Genomic DNA, 17624 nt, shown 5'->3' with positions numbered 1-17624 from the left:
GCATATCTACCACTCACTGCATTCTGCTAATGGTAACTTTCTTTTAAATGAACCTTATTCTCAATTTCTGTCTAAACCAATGTCTATTTCTACTCTTGTTCAAAGGGTAACTTCATCTTAACTTGGTACATTGTGGACAAACTCTATTTAAGGAAGCTTTCAGAAGAACTTTTGTTAGATTTATTTTGCATGTTTGGAGGCATGTTGGTATATGTTGATTACCATATCAGTAAACCAAATTTACTTTGAAAGTAAAAATATCATGTTGTAAGTAGTAGTACCTTCCTAATTAGGTGCTTTTCTAGTTTGTTTTATCATATGACCCTTAAAGTAAGTGTTTGGTTAAGTTTACCCTAAATAAGTGCTTAATTAGCTGTTAACTCAAACCCCAATTAAGCTTATGACTCTATATCCTTGGCATGTTGCGGTTTTTCAATGTTCACAGGACCACAGGTAAAAGGTACAGAAATCCAAGAACAATCTTACAACAGTGCCATCTCAAAGGATTGACCAGTTTGCGAAAAACTAAGAAGATAATAAAAGTTGTGTTGAGAATTCAATTTGAAAATGCATGTTAGAAAAATGTGAGTTGAATATTTTAACTTTCAAGGCCTTTAGCACAAAGTTTGTGCATGTCTGATCATGAAATGAAGCAGTAGTGGGAGCAAATAATTAAACCTAAGATGACATGACAACCTAGTTTTCCTACAGTATTCTTAGCGTGTACTAGATTTCACCTCTTTCATGTGATGTGTGTCTACTGTAGAAGCACGACACATTAATGATTGAACACAGGCATAGAATACATACACCTACACTTATGAACAAGTGTATGAAACCATGTACGAGAATTCAGCATGATAGAAAGTCGGCAATGAAAAAAACGTAAAGAGAAAGAAAAGGCTTGGTGATAAGGTACACGTGAAGTGGAGCACTATAATGTTAATTATTTTGGAACTTTTTCCACTGTAGGAAAGACAACGGTCTCTTTTTTGTCTGAAAGCAATAGAAGATTAAAGGGTCCAATGAAATTTGGAATCTTGCTAAAAACAGTCACGGGAGGAACTTGCTACCAGATGCTAAACTTCTACCTATAATCTAATCACAAACACAACTTGCATTAACTCCTCTCTCGTATTCAACACCAAAGTACTTATCAGTACTCCCACTTCCTCTTCAATTTCATCTTCCTCTCTCAAGACTGTTATCAGAGTTGGTTTCACGTTTCAGATGTGATTTTAGGAAGCTAAAAATCATAACTTTCGCGTTCTAAACGTGATTCTGTACCTCTGAACAGGTTTCCAAACACGCTAGATGAGATGTTAGACCTCAAAAACATATGGGTGCTTGTTTCTATCAACAGGTTCATTCAAGACACCTTGGAAGATGAGAAGACCAGGAATGGTCTGAAATTGAGATGCACCTCCAAGTTAAGGATTCAAAAGCAGGAGTTTTTTGAATTCTCTGAGCAGTCGGTGTTGTCCAATCTTTACTGGGGCATTGACAGCATTGAGGCCGCCATTGAAGCTCAACAGCCAGAAGATAGATCCTTCAGGCTAATGAACTCAGAACAAATGCTTCAGGTGCCAGCAATGCTTGATGAGGAAGAGGTCACAGCCACAATTCCAAACCGTTACTTGGTGTGCTGCTCCTACTTTTACCTCTCAGTGGTTAGGAAGCTCCAGGGAGATGAGTGGCAGGCAGCACTGCATTTTCTCCAAGCAGTGTTGGTATCACCAAGGCTTGTTTGGACAGAATTTGCAGCACAACTTTGCGAAAGTCTTTTCCCCCAATCGAGCATTCGCATGGTGCAGGGTAACTGCAGCAGTAGAAGTTTGGAATCTGTGTCTTCTGAAGATGAAATGGATGAAGCAATTAGGGAGGTGGCAAGGAGGTACAAGGAATGTCTGGTGTATTACCAGGTCATGCTTTATGGAGAAACTCCATGGTGGCGCAGTTATTGCAGCAAACAATCACCACGTTCTGTGTAAGATTAATCCTTGCTGTTCAACATTAATGCACATTCAAACAATGCTCAATAGGTGGAACCTGGTGTGTTCTGAAGTCCAATAGTTCGAGGAAAAAACTAGGATTTAAAACCTTACAATTCTTTGTTGTGGCTTAGAAAAGTGGCTAGATTTTTAGGCATTTAGCAAAATTCAAGTTTCTATTTGACGAGGACTTTTAGCCAATGTAATGTCTGTAAATACTCATGTGAACTCAATCACGTGAACTAGAGTTCCAAAACAGTACATTCCTCTCTCAAACACGTTTCAACCAAAAGAGGCAAAAATTATGCAGTAAAAGTGTAAACCACGTGAAGTTCTAAGACCTGAGAGCTAGACTTTAAGGCTATGTTTGGATTGATGAAAGGGGGTGGAATAGAATGATACTATATTAATTTGTGTACAATAGGATGGAAAATCTCCTTTTTTTCCTGCTCTGCAATTTGTGGGTGTGGAATGGAACCACTCTTTTCTTTCTCTTTTTTCATTCCATTGTAAACAGGCCCAAACAATGAGAAGGGGGGTTCTATTCAATTCCATTCTGTTCCATCCCTTTCACTGGCCATTAGGTGATTAATACAACAGTTCCATCTAAAATAGTACTATTCCAAAGACAAATGGTTGAGTTTGAAGAGAAACAGTAAGATTGCTGTTTATTTCAATGGTGAAATAGGTTGAAAAATGTTACATATTTAATGAATGTTATAGAATAATATCAGTCATAATCCATAATTGTTTTTCTAATAACTAAAGAAAGAATACAGATAAAAGAAGTAGGAATATCAATGGAAAGAAATACAAAACTGACATAAGATACTGTTTGTTGAAGTCCAGACATTAGATTTTTGGAATGGAACTGTATCATCTAAAATTAAGTTACTATTCCGAACAGGGATGTGCCAAATACTAGCTGTGTTTCTCCAACTTCAGTTCAACATGAATCAAGATTGAAAAGTTGCAATATGGTAAGCTTTGTTTTAATTTATTTCTATTACTGGCAATGACATTGCAAATTCATTTCAATTATATACAAGTGGAAACTTACAATGTTAGATCATAGATGCGTCAACAACTTCTCTTTCTTGTTCCCTTTTTATTTCCCCTAAATTCTGTGTCATGATATGCAGTATAAAAAAGTTCATCCTCTTGATTCTCAAGATGTGATGCATATAATGGAAAATGAATCAAATCAATTCATGGATATTGCTGAATACGAAGGTGATAAGAAGGCCCTTAAACAACTTAAGTCAGTTGAGTATCACGACAAAGAGATCCAAACAATTTCAAGTATCAAAGATATGATGATAGAGGTACACTCTAAGACACCAGTGTCAGTGGATGCATTCTATAAGGATTTTAGAGCCAGAAAGAACATGGTTAGTGATAACTTTTCAGAAAATTTCTTATTGACACGTAACCACTTCAAAATGTGTTTGTTCGTCAAATTTTGACCTTATAAGCCAGACAGAAGTTTTTTATTTTTTAACTCACATCTCTTCATATTCAGGAAAATGTGGATGACAGAAAAATTTATATACAGACCACAATAACTACAGCAGATGATCTACCACCAGAAATCCACAACTGGTTTGGCCCCTTAACAGTCTTGTTTTTCTCAAACTTCATCTCAGATCTAATGTAGTTCTTCACTATTATTGTTTATAGTTGTTTCATGGAATTTCATGTAATTGACCTTCGCAGGAAGCTACAACAACACTCTGGTTTGCCTCAAGCTCATCAACATCCTATTCAAGAACAGTTGGACATGAAAAACATAATTAAGCTTGATTCTAGTAGATTCAACAGGTCCATAGAAGATATTACTTTATCTATCTCAAAATACAGAGATAAAACTGGAAATACTCCCTTAAATTGTCTTGGAGAGGATGAATTAAATGAGGAAGCATTGAAGCCAAAAAAATTGTTCGATCATGTAACATTTACACCTGCTTGCAAACATAGGCCCAGCCAGAAAAATCAGGAAAATTCCGAGACACAAAGAGTGTATAGCCTATCAAAGTTTGATGAACTTTGTCCAAGCTCCAGAAGATATTCCCTGCAAGACTTGTCAGAACTGACTGAAAGGAGGATTAGAGAACTACACTATTCAGAGGTATTAGGAAAATGTGATGAAGAATATACTGTAGACATTGCATCAATTTATGAGAGCCTGATTAATTCATCCGGCGCTACTTATGCTTCCTTAAAGGATGTGATTTTGGATGAGCTGCTAATAGCTATCTCTACTTCCAAAGAGGAAAGAAAAATAAGGGCATCAGTGTCTATTCTGACAACAATAATTTCAAGGAACAAGTCAATCATAGAAGATGTCAAGAAGAAAGGTTTAAGGTTGTGTGATCTGGCAAGTGCTCTAAAACAAAATGTCCATGAGGCAGCAATTCTAATTTATTTGATAAATCCTTCACCTATAGATATAAAAACATTGGAACTTCTGCCAATATTAGTGGAGATTGTATGCACTTCAAATAGTTACAAGAATAGGCCAGAGTCACTTCTTTTGACACCTCATGCAGCATCCTTGATGATCATTGAAGAGCTAGTAACTTCATTTGACTATGCCACAAATAACATGCATTTGGCTACCATCAGTTCTCCTCATGTTCTCAGTGGATTTCTAGAAGTTGCCAGGAATGATAACCTAGAAGAATTTTTTTCTTTAACCACCATTCTTATAAAATGCATGCAATATGATGCCCAGTGCAGACAGTATGTATCACAGTTCACTCCACTTGCTCCCTTTATCCACCTTTTGCAGTCAGAAAATATCCGCGCCAAAAGCACGGCTCTTGAGTTTTTTCATGAAATCCTTTGTATACCACGGTATATAACTATGCAACCATATCTTCAATTCGTGTTTTATCTGAATGTAGTTGAGTAGTACTTGTAGCAAATATGTATTTAACAGATTGATCCAATGGTTTGTTCATATATTTGTTGCAATCCTTGTTCAGATAATTTTCAGTAACTCTTTTCAGTTCTTTTCCAGATCGTCGGCTATTAGTCTGCTGCAACGAGTACAGCAAGAAAGAAGCATCAATATTATGCAGACACTAATGCATTGTGCACATCAGTTACAACCTGATCACCAGCTTTTAGCAGCAAATATTTTGCTTCAGTTAGACATACTGGTAATTGCTAAAATTCAGAAAAATACAAGTCTACAGTTCATGAATTTCAATCACGAAACTCTTTCAATGGAACAAAAACATTAAGTCATATACAGGAATATTCCATTCCATTCCATTTCATTAATTTACACGATGTTCATAATTAATAATGAGCAACAAAAATATTGGCCAAAAGGAGGATATATCACGTGGATCTCACAAATTTTTAAGTTTGTAACTTTGAAGTCACTCAATGATACATTTGGTAAAGTCACTGAAACTCTTTCAGTTCTAATTGAAATTACTTGAAGTTTAGAATTTTATTTTCATGAACATCTTAGACTTGGATATATATAATTTGGCCAAATCACTCTGGTAAGATAATATGTGAAACTTGAAGCCTTTAATCACTAACTGAACAAAATTATACTGCAGAACTCTCCTGATAAAGGTGTGTTTAGAGAAGAAGCAGTGCAAATCCTTCTCAGGGCAATGACATCAGAAGAAAGCTCAGAGCAGATATTATCTGCATCCATTCTATCAAATCTGGCTGGTACGTATGCTTGGACAGGAGAGCCATATACAACTGCATGGTTGTTGAGAAAGACAGGTTTGACCTCTTCCTATCACCAGAATATGATAAGGAACTTCAACTGGTTGGATCCGAGTCTACAGGTAAGCTTCCTAAATGCTTTGTGTGTCTGAATGTTCAAAGTATATGCATGACAGCATGAACCGTGCTGTCTAACATGTTTAAGGATGTTAATAAATTTTATTACATGCAGGATACTAGCACAGATTTGTGGTGCAGTAAAATTGCAAAATGTATCATAAGCCTTGGGGATTCTGTCTTCCATACTTTAGATAGGGTTCTTAGAAGCAAGATAAAGAGGGTTTCTAGAGATTGCCTTGTAGCAATTGCATGGCTTGGATGTCATATAACAAAAAATCCAGACAGCATCAGTTATTCTGCATCTGAGATTATACTAAGTGGAGTTGAGCAGTTTCTGCATCCTGGGATGGAGTTGGAGGAAAGACTTCTAGCATGTATGTGCATGTTTAATTATGCCTCCGGAAAAGGTATTTTTCTCAACAAGGTCCATGTCATACCCTATTGATAAACACAAAATGGTTATAAACAAAGACATTTTGTACATGATGATTATATAAGTATGAAATCTTTGCTATATTTGTCTTTCTCATTCTTATGTTGCACTTGACACCACTCCAATGAGTGTTGTGTCAGAGGATTGACTAGAGAAAAAAAAATCACGTACTCTATTTTAAACAAAAAATGAATGAATGTATGAATGATAGAGTACTTCTTTGAATTATCAATTTTCTCCATTAAGTCAAACACTGCTTTTCATGTAGGAAAGCAAAAACTGATGCATTTCTCCGAAGGAGTAAAGGAATCACTAAGGCGCCTTTCAAATGTTATTTGGATGGCTGAGGAACTACATAGAGTAGCCGATTTCTTGCTCCCAAACATATCAGTGAGTACTGATTCATGTACTAAGTTTAACACTCTCATGAATATTCTATGACTACAGAATTTATGTAAATTTCACATAATTAACATAATTGATGCTCCACCATTGATTTAGTAAGCAAGAGATTTGGTTTATTCCATTAATATCACGACATTTTTAGGATTTTGATGCCAAAACTATGGTGCTAGCAGCCTAATGCCAACTTGATGGGGGGGGGGGGGGGGGGGGAGTTCTCATTATCAGCTCCATTTTAACTCAAAATATAAGGACTTTTGAAGCTAATAGAAAATAGTTTAAGTATGTAGCATTTAAGTAAAAGATACAAATGGGGAACAAGCTAAAGAATTATAGCAACTGTGGGGTAAAATAAACACAGTGAGGGTTGAAAAAGGACTAACGTAAAAGTAAATGAGTTATGATATTGGTCTTAGGAGCACATTCTTGAAATTCTTACAATCTTGCTACCTATTTAATTAGCATAGTTAGCACTAAATGATTTATTTTGTGGCATACCCAAATCATGATGGTGGTAAGAGCAGCGTATTTCTTGCGTTCACACACAAATCCTTGAGGCAGGTTGCAGCTTCAGTTTAGCAGTTTGCTCCCTCATCTACTTCAAGGGCTTGCTGTTCAGTGGGTATTCAGATGGAACAATCAAGGTAAAAAAGCACATGATCTGATTCGTGTGGTGCATGTTTAGTAACTATAGACTACATGCTAAATAATGTCATTACATTCATTGAGTCATAGGTTTGGGATATTAGGGGACACTCAGCAAGTCTTATATGGGACATTAAGGAGCACAAGAAGTCTGTGACATGCTTTTCACTTTATGAACCATCTGACTGCCTAATAAGCGGATCCCTTGATAAAACCATAAGGGTAAGATTACACCCTTTACAAGGTCACCACTTTCAATTTCTCTACCAAGACCTCTAGTAACAAAAATGAACTGATTATCTTATAATAACATACATAAAATAGGTGTGGAAAATGATCCAGAGAAAGCTGGAATGTGTTGAAGTTATAGCATTGAAGGAACCAATTCATCATTTGCGAGCACATGGTGAAACAATTTTTGCTGTTGCAGAAAGCCAGGGACTAAAGGTGATGCTTCAAAACTTTCCATGTATAGGCAGCAGACAAAATTTGGGACTGTTTGTTTTATCTTTTTCACCATTTGCAGCTAGTTAATGAATCAAGAGTGACCAGAGATATTCTCAAAGGTAAGCATGTGAAGTGCATGACGGTGGCTCAAGGAAAGTTATACATTGGATGCACGGATTCAAGCATACAGGTTAGTGTTTTGTTGTTTGACATACATTCTAGAACCACATAAACAGGTAGCATCACATGACATTTTGTTTCAGGAGTATTCCACAACACACAACCGCGAACTAGAGATCAAACCCCCTACAAGGAGCTGGAGGAAGAAAAGTAAGCCCATCAATGCAGTTGTAGCATATAGAGACTGGCTCTACAGTGCAAATAAGCAAGTTGAAGGCACAACATTCAAGGTGAGAATTGCAACCTTAGCTCAAGAAAAACCTTGACTTCTCCTGACATGGATGGATTACACAGGAATGGAAAAAAACTAGGAAACCAAAACTTTCAATTCTTACTGACAAAGGAGATAATGTGGTGGCCATGGAAGTGGTAGAAGACTTCTTGTACCTAATCTCCAGCTCTTCACCAAACAATATTCAGGTACCTAAAGAACTGATAGGGTTGCAAGATAATATGCTAGCATCAAATCATACCCGGAACTATATATTTTGGACCATTTGCTCTAATATAGTTAGATGGAATTGAACATATAATGAACTAATTTTGTTTTGCTTTCTTATTTCCCTTTTCTATAAGTACTTAAGTAGAACATCACACAAACATGCCAAAATTCCCAATAAAACATTGAATTTTCACCTTGATTTTTACCCCTTAAACAAATGACATCAAGAACTCCTTAATCTGAAATTACCTTCCCAAACCAGATATGGTTGAGAGGGGCACCGAAAAAGTTGGGGAGAATATCAGCAGGAAGCAAGATAACAAGCATCCTTGCAGCCAATGACATCATTTTTTGTGGTACTGAGACAGGACTAATCAAGGTAACAGCTCTTTGTATTTATTCATTTCAACAAACATAACGTTTGCATGTAACATTGTTCTCATCCAAACTCCTCAATTATATGATCCACAGGGTTGGATCCCTCTGTAGGAAGAGCAACTTGCTGTTTGTACATACATATCCTTTCAAGTTCCAACCCTTTGGCCAAGTATTACAACAAAGGATCTTTCATGCAGTCATGCTGTGATGCCATTGCAAAACTACCTTGTGATGCAGATAAGATTGCAACAGCCAAAGGCTTAGCTTAAGAACAAATTTTGCATCAGGGATGACTATAGCATATATATATATATATATATTAATATACATTTTGAGTGAAAACCAGTGTGAATAGTTTTGACTGTCTTCTGTGTACAGGAAATGTTGTATATCAAATACCAAGGTGATATTGTTCCTTTCAATCATGAGCTGGCAAATTTAGAGCAAGATGATATTCCTTTCAAAACATATAATCTCAAAGTCTATTAATTTGTTATGACATAACAAAGCTTAGAATTAAAACAAGTGCAATAACCCTGATACACAATATTAACTTTTTAATTTACTAATAACTGTAGTTTTTTAAAAGAATAAAGCATTACTTACTGAGAAAAAAAATTAGATATTTAAAATTTTCTTTTTTGTAAGAGTATTCAAATATGTAGTTTAGAATAAATTACATTATGAGGAAAACAGTGGTTAGTTGGTAAAACTTACTTATCGGAAAATCTAATTGAGATTTTATAAAATGCCTCCTCTTTAACATTTGCTAATATTTTCTATGAGCTTTTCGGAAAATTCAATATATTTCATATTTTAATATCAATTCATTAAATTCTATAAAAAAATTAAAAATCATAATAAAAGAAACATAATGTTATTAAATATTTAATCAGATGTATTCTTATTTTTTAATATTAAATATCTAGGAAAAATTATAATTATAATTGTATGCAATTAAAATTATATTACCAAATAAAATATCATAAAAACCAAAATATTTATTATTTTTTTAAATATTAATGAGACAAAATTGATAAAATTTTAAAAAATAAATAAAACAAATTATAAAAAACAAATATCAAGTTTAAAAATATTTTAAATTTCTCTTTACTTCTTTACTTTAAATTCTATTGAAACGTATTTTTATATAGTAATAACAAATTGTGATACATCATATGAATGAAATTGCAAAAGATAAAAACAAAATGTTAAACTAATAAGGATTGAAATTTAGTATAAATTTTTCAATTTTTGAATTAATCTATATTGACGATGATAAACAAAATTCATACCAAAAATATTAAATTATTATATTATAATAAATAAAATATTTTTATATAATTGCATGGATAAAATTAGACTAATAATAATAAATTAAAAAATTAAAATAATTATATAAAAAAATCATCAAAACAATATTTTATATTATAAAAATAAATAATAAATAAAGATATTAAAAAGAAGTAAAAGTTATTTTCCATTAAATCACATAAAACAAAACAAATGTATAACTAATAATACAATAAGATCAAAAGTATCTTAAATATCTAAAAAGTATTTTCAAATACCAAAATAATTGAACATGAAAATTGATTTAGTAAAACAATTTTTTTTGGAATTAAACAAAAGTCAATGGTCAATAATAAAAGAGATACATTTTTATTATTATTTACCAAATGAAGAATTCATGTGATTGAGTACTTAAAATTAATACACATATATTTTATATTAAAAAAATAAGTAAAAATATTACAAAGGAATAAAGATATTCAAATATGGAACATAAAAGTATTTGATTATTGTAATTGATAACTTAATTTGAATAATTTCATTAATACAAAACAAATAAAAAAATTAGAAGAAAGAAAAATGTGTAATAAAAAAATTATAAAACTAATATTAAGATACCTAATGTGATACTTTAATCATCTAAACTAAACAAAAAAGAGTAGTACTAAGAATAAGACAAATGGATACGAAGAAACAAAATATGAAAAAATTAAAAGTTTCATAAACCAGTGAGTTCACTTTTTTTATTTATTTTAAAGTAAGTAATTTGAATCCAAAACTTAACATTTTTGTTTTAATTCTTACACATATTAATTTTAATATCTTTTAATTTATGCAGGCAGACAATATTTTAATTCATTCTATCTCTTCACCGAGTAGATTTGTCAAAACAGGTTGATTCAAGGTATGAATCCAACAATCTGCAAAACAGATAATTATATCTAAAATAATTTTTGTTCAAATTGTTTTATAAAATAATTATTATATCTAAAATAATACTATTATTTTTAAATAATTATGAATAAAACTCAATCGACCCAACCAAGAACAAAAAAGAGTGTTATGTTTAACTAAGAAAGACGAGCTGTGGTGCCTAGCCAGCGGGGTTAGCAACACTCTCTTCCAGAGCGTTGTTTCTGTAAAACCCTAGACGGAAACCAGATGGAGGTGGAGTCCGTGGAGCCACAGTCCCTGAAGAAGCTAAGCTTCAAGTCATTAAAGCGCGGTCTCGATCTTTTCTCTCCCATTCACGCTCAGCTCGCTCCTCCAGATGCCGATAGGTTTCGCTTCTTTCTCTTCTTCTCGCTCTTTCCGCAGTCTCTCACACTCTAACACTGATTCGCGCTTCCAATTTTCTATTGCAGCAAGAAAATTCGCATTAGCCATAAGGTTAGTTAGTTTGTTAGTTAATTCGAGTCTTTAAAATGCTTGCGAGTTTCGTTTGATTTCGTTCAGTTTTCTACTAAAACCCTAAAGTACAGAGGTGAATGTGGATTTGCTATTGTGAATGTTTTCGTGGGTTTGAATGTTTGGATTGTGAACTGTGGTAGTTATGTTGTGCTGTTTGGAATGAAAATTAGGTGAGCGTGGAGTATGCTGGAATCAAAAGCACTGCCAATGAGCCTGCTCGTCAAGTAAATTCTGCTGCACAGGATCGCGCTCAGCAAGCAGGGTCTTCTAATGTTCTTGCTCTTCCAGGTGCCTTACTGGTCTAAGGATATGTGTTCGGCTATTTAGTTGTAGGATTGTTTTTGGATTGATTTTAGGGTGTTTATAGTTTCTTAGCCATTTTTTTTTGTATATGTGATTGAGTTATAGTTTCTTATGTCATTGCCATTGTCTGTATTGCACAATTGTGATTGTAATGTTGCTGTGTTGCGAGTGTGATTTTTTTACTTTGTAGGACCGGAAGTTGAGTTTATATTTTTTTCCTGGCATATTACTACTGTAGTATACACTAGTATATATTTTGGTTTTTGGGGATGAAATATGTATACACATGCTGACCCTAAGTATCAGGAGTTAGGAAAAATCCTTTCATAAGAAGATTTGTTGAGAACAAGGTTTCTGTGTTGTGTGTGATTTTTTAATGATGTCCTTGTTGTGATCACTGTTAAAAAGTGTTTATGAAAACAGATCATTTATAATTCTTGATTCTTGAGCCGATGCTTTTCTTCCCCCCTTGTTTGTTATATTATCATATACACAATTTTTACATTTGGGAGGTGTTTGGTATTCCTTCTTGTATATTATGTTTCTTACAACACTGCCTTGCCCCAAAATGTAATCTCCCTCTATTACTAGAAAATTTAGTGTGCCATCTGTAGTGTTTTCTGCATTTTCCCGCGTGTAATTATTCCTCCATAATTAGAGAATCATATTTAACAGGTCCCAGAGATTCCAAAGATTTTCAGAAAGGAGGATCGCAAAATGCCTTGGTTGTTGGTCCTTCTATGCCATCCACAGCACCGTAATAATATTTTCCTCCATCTTTTCATGAATTTTTTGCATCTGGACCCTTGGAGCTTCTTTTATTCACAAATAGTCTGTTTGGCTCATACTTATCAGATTCTTATATTTATAGTTCTTCAATTATTTGAAAATTTATTTGACATATTATATCATTCTATATAACAGGTAACATCTGAATTATATATTCTTCTTGCTGAAGTTTAATAATGAATGATAAGTCATGAATATCCTAAAATATTGTTTCAAGAACCTATGCAGTTTTCAATATCCCAAGAATTTGTTTACTTTGTAAAAAATGTCTCAAAGTTTGCTAATGTGACATTTTATTTTCATAAGAAAAATAATTGGGATTCCATGTTGGGAAATATACTGTTCCATTTGTCTTTTCTTTCATTTTTTATTTTAGCTTATATTCAGAGATTTTAGTACGATTTCTTGAAGTCACATGCATTGTAATTTTGTGCCATTGTAGAAAGGATAGCAATAGCTTATAAAATTGAAGCTTGAATTGTGTCTCACAGCATGCTATGTTTTTGAATTGTTATTATTGAAGACTTTTCTTTTTAATGTTTTTCTTCTTCCTTTCCTTTACAGGAATGATACTGGCTTTCAGAGCAAAAGTACAGCAATCATTTCTGCCTCTGGTTCTTCTGAGAGGTCCATGCTTTCTCTTGATGCTTTTTATAGTTTAACCGGATTCCAACAGAGTTAGTTTGTGACTTGTAGATCTCATTGTTACATTATATTTTTTAAGAGTGTAATGCTCATTTTGTTCGTTCTGTTCATGATCTTGTATTTTTTCTCTCAATATGTCTATGCATTTTCCTGCCAATGTAGGACTGGATGTATGTATTTAGGATTGACATTCGAACGGACATTTTGACTAAACTGATATGAGTTCTACATTACAGGAACTTATCTACATCTGCTTTGATGGAAAGAATGCCAAGTAAATGGCCACGTCCTGTATGGCATGCTCCATGGAAAAATTACAGGGTACAAACCTCAACCCTTTTTTGGTTATACTTAACATTTAATGATGTGTAAGTGGTATTGGTATTATTTATTTTCATTTTCATCCTCAGATTATGTGAATCAAGGAAAATTTAATTGGCCATGTATGGTGCATTAGCTTGTAGTTTAGCTGAGGAAGACCTCAGCTTAGTTCCATCATACTGTTGCCCCCTTTTTCTTGCAACTTGTGCAAGGTTACCTTGGATGTACATGCTCAGATAAAGTAGAGCAATACATAGAAAATCCTGGTATGTCATTTGTATATATGATATGTTGGACAATTCCATACAACGAGGGAATCTTAGAACTTATTTGCTTTTTTCTTTCATTTTTTTTAGTGAAAACAGACTACATCTACGAAGATGTGCTCACTAGAATTAGTTGAATTTAAATCAGAACATATTTCTTAAAGTTCATGGTTGTTTAGTTGAATTTGCAAGGTGTATTCTTATCACCACCCAATTATGGTTGTGATTACTTGCAAAGTGTATTTTTATTACCACCCAGTTATGGTTGTGATTACTTCAACAACTCTAATCTGGGATGTATCACTTATTTCAAGTGTATTCTTTATTTACAAATCTGAAGGTCAACTCTATTAACCATTGTTTGTGATGATAGAGAAATCTGAAGATGAAAGACCAACAAAATATAATCCTAGCTCAGTTTGTCAGGGTTGTGCCGCATGACAACCCATTATCTCTTTAATTCGTTTTAGATGGAGATATGTTTTTACAGATCACCCTTTGTTCATATAGATTGTTGTGAATGCGCTACATGGTAAAGAAGAATAATGCTTTAAATAAATTTGAAGCGTAGGAATGCAATTTTCTGGATATAGTTCTTTTTGCTGTAGGAATGCAATTTCTCAAGCATTTCTCAGCCATTCGAACTCTGGCACAATATCTAAAAATAATTGGTTTCTATGTTATTCTCTTGATTTGTTTAGCCTTTTGCTCTAATGTGGTCTGACTTACATCATTTAAATAGGCCTTTTAAATTGTAGTACCTTTGATATAGTTTTAGTTGAATGATCTGAACCTTGATGTTTTGTTTAGGTCATCAGCGGTCACTTAGGATGGGTGAGATCTATTGCAATTGATCCCAGTAACACATGGTTTTGTACTGGTTCTGCAGATCGTACTATCAAGGTATTTGATTACAAAAGGCATGTTATAGTTGCTTGTTATGAGAAGCTTGATTATAAGATGGGAAACTTAGTGGACCATGTTGAATTGTTAATTCTGTTGGTTACTTTCTTTATATTTTAGTGTCTCCTTTTTATAAATGTTTCTGGACTCAAATTTATATTTGCTGCCTATTTGTTTGTTTTTTTTTTTTGGAAATTAGAGCATCTTCAATGCCTTCGCAAAATTATTTTGACTTTTTTTAATTATTTATTTATTAAAACTATCGGTGGGTTTTGTTACCCTGAACATGCAGTTGAAGCTAAAAGTATATGATCTTATGTTCTATTCAAAACTTTAGATGTTTTTTTTTCGCTAAGTTATTCATTTGGGCAGATATGGGACTTGGCAAGTGGAGTGTTAAAACTCACATTAACAGGCCATATTGAACAAATTAGAGGTAATATACCAAGGTCTTATTGGTGGTGGCAGCAATTGTGAATAGGTTTAATAATAACAATGTCTTCTTTTAACAGGACTTGCTGTTAGTAACAGGCATACATACATGTTCTCTGCTGGTGACGATAAACAAGTTAAATGCTGGGACCTTGAACAGAATAAGGTCAAATCTTCATTTCAATGTTAATTTTTCTGGGCTAAATATTTCAGCAATTGCTGGAACTCCATCAAATAACTGGTTACTAAAATACTTGATATTGTGTGTAGGTTATTAGGTCTTATCATGGTCATTTGAGTGGTGTTTACTGCTTGGCACTCCATCCCACTATTGATGTTTTACTAACTGGTGGACGTGATTCTGTCTGTCGGGTATGGATTTTATTGACAGTTACATTATGGTTATTTTTCAAAGGTGCTATTGAGCAATAGAAAAATCATATTTATGCTTTGCTAATGCTAAATTTTCAGGTTTGGGATATACGTAGTAAAATGCAGATTCATGCCCTTTCAGGTCATGATAACACTGTATGCTCTGTGTTTACGCGGCCGACGGTATGCAGCTTCTACCATTGCCTATGTCATTTTTCTTTTTCTTGATATGTAGTTGGGACACAATATTGCATATTCTATATGCATGCTATCAAGTTTTGTACTCCGACATACTAATATCTGCAAGACTGGTATGCAGACTATCAGATTGTATGGTCCCCAGTTCTTTGATATGATAGATGTTAAAGCAAACTGTCATTAAGATTGATGTCTTAATTTTTCTTATGTTTTAACCTATTTTTACCTGCTCTTCAGAGTCCTTATTCTGCTTTTATTTTGTTTATAGGATCCCCAAGTTGTTACGGGTTCACACGACACTACCATCAAAATGTGGGACCTAAGATATGGTAATTTACGGATTTATTTTTTTCAAGTTCTTGCTCACCCGTCTAGTGATTATATGCACAGTCTGACATGTGATGCATTCATCCAGGTAAAACAATGTTAACTCTCACAAACCATAAAAAATCTGTTCGTGCAATGGCCCAACATCCCAAAGAGTATGTGTTTGACATCAGTTGTCTCTTGTAGAATGATAAGATATGTATTTAGTTAAATTTGTCTATTGTCTTCTCACTGTCTTTTGTTTTTTGTTGGCTGCAGGCAATCTTTTGCATCTGCTTCAGCTGACAATATTAAAAAGTTCAGCCTTCCAAAAGGAGAATTTTTTCACAATATGCTGTGAGTTCATAAACTTATTTTTACCAAATTTATGTTATTAAGGAATCATTAATTAATGCTTGGGTAGTTTGGAGGACAAAACGCAAAGACAGGAATATTTTGTTCATATCAGTTGTCTAAATATTCAAGCTCAATTATACTTCATGATAGATTTGATTGGAAATATATTACTGAAATAATGGATTCTTCTCGGTATTCTGTTTTATCTGCAGCTCTCAACAGAAAACTATCATCAATGCAATGGCTGTCAATGAGGAGGGTGTGATGGTTACTGGAGGTAAGAAAACAAGTTGAAAAAACTCTATTGGGAAAAAAGTTTAATAGAATAAATTCAACAAATCCGTGCCCAATTTTTCATGGCCATGATATTAGGGAGTAATGCTCCCTAATCTTGACTTGTTGCGTCATACTGAAGAATTTTCATGGCCATTAATATTTATGCCCTTTTTTTCTCCTGGTCGAAGGTGACAATGGAAGTATGTGGTTCTGGGATTGGAAGAGTGGTCACAATTTCCAGCAAGCCCAAACCATTGTGCAGCCCGGTATGCATTTTTGGCTGTTCTTGGAGGTTTAGTTGATGCTATGTAGTTCTATCCTACCCACGAGATTGGCAAGTCTAACATTCTATTTTCTTTCCTCTTTCCCCGACAGGATCACTGGACAGTGAAGCTGGTATTTATGCTTGTACCTATGATATTACTGGTTCAAGGCTTATAACATGCGAAGCTGACAAGACGATAAAAATGTGGAAGGAAGATGAGAGTGCCACCCCAGAAACCCACCCTCTTAACTTTAGGCCTCCTAAAGACATCCGTCGATTCTAGACATTCTCTTCGTATCTCATCTCAGGCTATTCATTCTGCCAATTCACAGATTGGAGGTTCTGGTCTAAATACCCTTGTTGGGGGTGATTCTGAGTTCTCTTTTAACAGCCTTTTGTCGTCAATTTTGTATCATTGGATTGCTTTTAAGGACTATTCCTACATAGATCCATGTGTATCTTAATAGCTTTGCAATTTAGTTGAATAGACTCTTTGTAGAATTGAATTGAGTCATGTAATTTAGTTTTGGAGAAGTTAAATGAGAGCTTTAGATGAAGTTAAAAGTAGTATATAAATCGATTTTAACTCTGAATTTTTTTAATTTATTTTTTGATACGTATTTGCTGAAAAACTTAACTAAATTGGCCACTGACGTTGTCCCAATATGGGCTTCTTCATTTGTATAAATCTCTGGCTTTTTATTTTGCGAGTTTGGGATGACCATAATACAGTGTCTGATTAATACCATTATAC

General features: G+C 33.9%; 2 protein-coding genes across 2 annotated transcripts; both read left to right on the top strand.

Annotated features, from left to right (window-relative positions):
* The first annotated feature begins 1039 nt into the window (after positions 1-1039).
* LOC108321067 (putative E3 ubiquitin-protein ligase LIN-1) lies at positions 1040-9159 on the top strand. Its single transcript, XM_052876759.1, has 17 exons — positions 1040-1987; positions 2899-2971; positions 3134-3382; positions 3514-3593; positions 3708-4847; positions 5014-5155; positions 5570-5809; positions 5920-6214; positions 6509-6630; positions 7167-7286; positions 7378-7509; positions 7612-7734; positions 7814-7924; positions 7998-8144; positions 8209-8334; positions 8619-8735; positions 8828-9159. Exons 1-17 carry the CDS (start codon positions 1320-1322, stop codon positions 8843-8845), a joined length of 3903 nt encoding a protein of 1300 aa, XP_052732719.1. The 5' UTR covers positions 1040-1319; the 3' UTR covers positions 8846-9159.
* A 1911-nt stretch (positions 9160-11070) lies between these two features.
* Positions 11071-17463, top strand: LOC108321045 (protein pleiotropic regulatory locus 1). Its single transcript, XM_017552685.2, has 17 exons — positions 11071-11307; positions 11392-11416; positions 11608-11725; positions 12416-12497; positions 13094-13156; positions 13411-13495; positions 14572-14664; positions 15037-15100; positions 15177-15262; positions 15367-15468; positions 15568-15651; positions 15935-15995; positions 16082-16148; positions 16252-16329; positions 16542-16606; positions 16794-16871; positions 16981-17463. Exons 1-17 carry the CDS (start codon positions 11189-11191, stop codon positions 17151-17153), a joined length of 1443 nt encoding a protein of 480 aa, XP_017408174.1. The 5' UTR covers positions 11071-11188; the 3' UTR covers positions 17154-17463.
* The last annotated feature ends 161 nt before the right edge of the window (positions 17464-17624 follow it).

The sequence above is a fragment of the Vigna angularis genome, chromosome 4 (genome assembly GCF_016808095.1).
Source record: "Vigna angularis cultivar LongXiaoDou No.4 chromosome 4, ASM1680809v1, whole genome shotgun sequence".
Taxonomy (NCBI): Eukaryota; Viridiplantae; Streptophyta; class Magnoliopsida; order Fabales; family Fabaceae; genus Vigna; species Vigna angularis.
The sequence above is the reverse complement of the archived record's forward strand: the minus strand, read 5'-3'. Positions and strand labels throughout refer to the sequence as shown.

Excerpts from the sequence above, each read along its gene's own strand:
- LOC108321067 (XM_052876759.1), top strand. The coding sequence starts at position 1,320 with ATGTTAGACCTCAAAAACATATGGGTGCTTGTTTCTATCAACAGGTTC. Across the intron at positions 5,810-5,919 it reads GGTTGGATCCGAGTCTACAG|GATACTAGCACAGATTTGTG; the intron begins GTAAGCTTCCTA and ends TATTACATGCAG. Across the intron at positions 7,925-7,997 it reads GCACGGATTCAAGCATACAG|GAGTATTCCACAACACACAA; the intron begins GTTAGTGTTTTG and ends ATTTTGTTTCAG.
- LOC108321045 (XM_017552685.2), top strand. The coding sequence starts at position 11,189 with ATGGAGGTGGAGTCCGTGGAGCCACAGTCCCTGAAGAAGCTAAGCTTC. Across the intron at positions 11,417-11,607 it reads AAATTCGCATTAGCCATAAG|GTGAGCGTGGAGTATGCTGG; the intron begins GTTAGTTAGTTT and ends AATGAAAATTAG. Across the intron at positions 15,101-15,176 it reads CCATATTGAACAAATTAGAG|GACTTGCTGTTAGTAACAGG; the intron begins GTAATATACCAA and ends TTCTTTTAACAG.